Below are 5000 nucleotides of genomic sequence, written 5' to 3' on the forward strand. Positions count from 1 at the left end.
TGTGTGTGTGTGTGTGTGTGTGTGTGTGTGTGTGAGTGTGTGTGTTACCATGGCGAACACGGGTCCGGAGGACATGTACTTGCAGAGTCCACCATAGAAGGGCATGTCCTTCAGGTCCAGGTAGTGCTGCTTCATGTGGTCCTCAGAGGACTGAAAACACACAAAGTACAATTTAGTAGTACAAATACAAATATCTGCAAAGTATAAAAGTAGATTTACAGTTTAAGGTACATGAACTTTACGTGAGTATTTCCATCTTCTGCTACTTTACACTGAATATTGTACTTTTTACTGCACTATATTTATCTTTCATCATTACTTTTCAGATTAAGGTTTCAAAGAATTAATATAAAATAACAAAAAAAACACAATAAGGCTCATGAAATAGAAGACATTGTTAAGATTAAAGCAGTGTTTGTCCTCAGTAACTTTACTTTTAGTATTTATGAGCAGTATATTTACTATGTACTTATATGTACTTTATAAATACTTAAATGCAGGTATGAGCAAATATAAGCACCATTTTAAGTGTGTTAATGTATTATTACTTGAGAGAAAAAAGATCCATTTACTAAATTAAACTTCATACCTAAACTCATATTCTCACATTCAACAGACTAAGAATTACTGGGTTGTAAACTGACCCAGTTTTATTTGTTTATTACTTTTTGGTTACAGAATCAAAACAAACATTTTGTCTTTTTCTGCCCACAAAATATTTATTTCTGACCAAAAGGCACAATTTTCCTCCAGAAAACGACAGAAATGTTGTGAGATCATCTCCAACATTGAATCAAAAATAAACCATTTTAGTTCAACAAGCTGCCTGTAATTATGTAAATATAATGTTATTATATCTGTAACTTGTTCACATGATTGAACACAGATTGTATTTTATAATTATTTAGTAAGCTTTACATTTATCTAAACTCTGATCCTCCTGAACCTCAGTTTGAGTTCATCCTCGGGTATGTAGACAATAATCCACATGGGATTAACACACACACACACACACACACACACACACACACACACACACACACACGCAACAGCTATGAATAACTACACTGAGTGTGTGACAGCGATACGAGTGTGTCCTTCAGAATTGCTGCAACATTCATCAACTCAACAGCTGTCATCTCAACTCTGTGTGTTTTCCTGTACTTCTATCTTTGTGGGGACCTATTCTCAGCCCTGGAAAGTGAGGACACTGTCTGATTCTCATGTCTTCGTGAGGCTGTTTGAAAATTTAAGTTGTCAAAATGAACTTTATCAGTAAGAAAATACACTATAGAGTGGAGCAGTGATCTCTGGCACAGCTTCACCTTCTTTTCTAAATGCACGGAAAAACTTCAGCAACACTTATCATAGAATAATCCATATTAGAGTAAATAAAAAGTTGTTCTTTCTACTAAGTAATTATTTATTGTACAAAATACCCTAAAATAGAGAATAAATATATACCTGGCCAGGTGCGAACGCTAAACTAATCCCTTTCCTATTTTTCCTATATTATAACCTTTGTATAATTTTTTACGAGTCTAATGTACGTGATATGAATACAAGTTCATGTTAAATGTCATTACGTTTAACCTTGTATCACATAATAATAATAATAATATAATAATCTATGCCTACAAGTGAACAAAGATATTTAGCTCATATATATAATACTAAAATAACATCTGTCCTCAGACACAAACCCCTAAAAGGTTATGTGAATTTTAGAGTTTTTTTGAAAAATGTAATAAAATCATTCTAAAACTAAAAAACACATGTTGAAAAAAAGTTGAACCATTATATAATAATAATAAATAGTAGGGAATGGTGCCAACTCATTTACATTAAAACCAGTTGAAACATTTTGAACCTTTTTCTATTTAATAACTAACATGTTTATTAGAGTGTTGATACCTCAACATGTATTACATGTTTTCCTTTCACAAACAAGTATTTATACATTCTACATTTAGCATCTGAGACATTTTAGTTACTTTTTTTAGTTTCACGGTCTTTGTGTGAAAGTCTTTTTTGTGTCACTCTGGTTTCCTTTCATACATCACTGAAAAAGATTGTTTTGATTTTAATTTCGGTTACCTGCATGAATTTGGCGGCCACCAGCTTGAAGCCTCTGTGCTCGAATCGCTTCATGATCTCACCGCAGAGTCCTCTCTGGACGCCATCAGGCTTCACGGCGATGAATGTGCGCTCCATGTCAACGTAGAAGAGGCTGCAGCAACACGACACCAACGAAGAAGAGAGACAAAACGTTTAAAACAATGAAAACGCTGAGCTCACATAAAGAATCGTCTTTTATGAAGGTAGAATGAGCAAACAGAGGGAACTCTTTTTATTTAAGAAAATAAAAGCGAGATATAATTGAAGTTCAGCGGCTCCTGTTATCACTTTTTAACATTTAACCCCGTTAACTACTCAAATCAACCTTTTTAAACAAACACATGTTCTGTCTTCTGTTCATGTTAGACAAATTAAAATTATGCTTTTTATCTTTGTATTACTTTTGGCTATTTCCATTTAATTGTATTGTTGTAATTCTCTGATTTTGATTTAATTTTCATCTTTAAATGTGTTTTTGTTCCTTGTTCAATCAATTAGAATACTTTTTAACCTTGTTTTGAAAATTGCTATATCAATAAACTTTATTATTATTATTAGCATTGTTATTATTATTATGCACAGAATAAACACGTCTCTGCAGACTTCATGTAATTAGAAAATAATCTCTTTTTCAACCAAAAAGTTTCGAAACAAATGAACTAAACTAGATATTAAAAGTCTCTTAAAGTTCCTGTTTGTGTCTCAACTTCATCTAAAGAATCATTAATATTCTGTTAATTTAACCCATCATGTTCATATACTTTTAATTCTCAGAAATTGTTATCTCAGTTAAAGACGGAGGTCGTAGTTTAATACAGAAAAACATTAACACTGATACAGAAATTGTTTATTTTAATATTTATTTTCTCCCTTTAAACAGAATGAGTTTGAAACAGTTTGGATGTTCTTATTCTAGTTGTACTTACATCTTATTATAATCTCTACATATCTGTACTACATGAGTTACCTGCTCCAGGATCAGGTCTAAGTGAATCCAGATTGTCCCTCTACTGATCTTACGACACACGCGTTTAAATATCTCCTCTCTGTTTGATGTCATGTCCATCATGTGTTTCCTGTATGAAGGTCATATTCAATTTCTCCTCGTTAGAGAAACGTGTGCCGAATGTGAAATTAAAAACGTCCTCTTGAGTTTTATTTTGGAAGACGTTTTCTTCTCCCTCGGCTCGGAGACGCTGAAAGACGACACCGTCTCGGACAAAGCGTTTCTAATTTTACTGCCGGCTGGTTTCTGCTCTCTAGCAGGAATTCAGGCTGAGAGAGCGGAAAAAAAAAACTTCGGAGGGGGGGGGGGAAAGATTCTGCGAGTATAATTAGGATTCAAGGTCACATATCGAGGTTATGTTCCGCTGATTTATCAAACCGAGTCTTTGGTCGTGTCCTTTTTAGCCCTGAGAGCAGCGGGATGTTGGACACTTTAATCGGGCGTCTGTATCTGACCTGATCTTTGTATGTTTGGACACTCAAAGACAATTAAGAAAAAATGCTCAATAAAATCAGATTTTTTGTTGTTTTTCTTTTCTTTTCAGGGGTTGGCTAATTTTTTGATGTATGAAGTGCCATTTTTATTATTCTTGTTAATCAGAGTGCCATATCTTTAAGACTTTAAATTTAATTATTATTATTACCAAATCAAAATTTAAATCTATTATTTCCAACCAAAGATTTAGCAACATTTTTTTTATATTTTTCTCCCATAATCCGGACGTTGTATTTAAATATGAGAGAAATTAAATGATTAACAAACTTTCACTGATTGTGTTCATCAGCAATAAACTTAACAAATTCTGTGACGAAGGTAATGAGGACCAGCCAATCAGAGGTCAAACTACTGTAAATAACTTATTGCTATTGTTGAGTTAGTTGAACTACGGTGGCCCACGAGTCACAGGTTTCCTATAAGTTACATAAAGTGAGCTCACATTAAACTTGTTAATTGTGTGTATTTCTTCAGTTTGAAGCTAATGAGGCTAATGCTAACACATCTGCAATAACCTGAATCTTTAAATCAGGAAGTTTAAAGTATTATTATTATTATTTAGCTAATTTTCCAACAATATTTAAAACTTCAGTAACTCCTACTCGTTTGTGTTTGTTGTGTTGTTAAGAGACACGTGTTACCTCTGACTGTTAATTTTAAATGACTTTGTTTCAGTGGACCAATCAGGAGGAGGGGGGGGGGGGGGGTCATCAGCTGTTTGGAGACACATGGTGCTCTGACATAACAGAGCCAACTGCTTCTGAATCACTTAAGAAACGTCATTATTCTATAATCTATCGCTGTTTTTGTGAAGAAATAGTCAGAAAATCTAAACTGTCTTCAGAGAAACGAGGAAATATAAGTATATGTATACTTGAAAGTTGTATATATTATTATTATTCTTTGTAACCATGTGGAAACACGTTACCCTAACCCCCCATTGTGTAGGAAAGATTATTCAAACATGTTATGAATTTAATAAATTTAAGATCTGTTTTCAGATTTAACCTCAGAGCATAAATTTGAAGGAAAATGTTGAACTTCTGCTTTAAATCTGCACTCAGATGTTCAGAAACATGTGAAATAGATACAAATAGAACTGAAAATGCAGAGTCAATTTATAAAAGGCTGACAAACAGGTTTTTAAATCATTACTGAACATTTCAAAATAAATGATTAATCCTAAATAGAGCCCAAAGAACACAAAATGATCAGCTGTCATTATTAAACAGGTGACCACTGCTTATATATATATATACTCGTATAAATATTCTTCATATTCTTCAGGCAGCATTTAGAGAAATAATTCTGTCTGCAGACGTTTAATAACATGTAACTGAGCTTCATGCACCAACACAACAAAGCTTTAAATTCATCTTGA

General features: G+C 33.2%; 1 protein-coding gene across 1 annotated transcript in view; it reads right to left on the reverse strand.

The window, feature by feature from the left end:
- Window positions 1-5000, reverse strand: part of LOC142937884 (nucleoside diphosphate kinase B-like) — a 9968-nt gene that overhangs the window by 4834 nt on the left and 134 nt on the right. The window contains exons 2-3 of the mRNA XM_076080990.1: window positions 2098-2230; window positions 49-150 (exon numbers count right to left, since the gene is read on the reverse strand). Coding sequence (XP_075937105.1) covers window positions 49-150; window positions 2098-2214 — 219 coding nt within the window. The 5' untranslated portion in view covers window positions 2215-2230. The remainder of the gene's footprint in view (window positions 1-48; window positions 151-2097; window positions 2231-5000) is intronic.

This window comes from Anarhichas minor, unplaced genomic scaffold (genome assembly GCF_050575085.1).
Source record: "Anarhichas minor isolate MPS153535 unplaced genomic scaffold, ASM5057508v1 ptg000077l, whole genome shotgun sequence".
In the NCBI taxonomy this organism is placed as follows: Eukaryota; Metazoa; Chordata; class Actinopteri; order Perciformes; family Anarhichadidae; genus Anarhichas; species Anarhichas minor.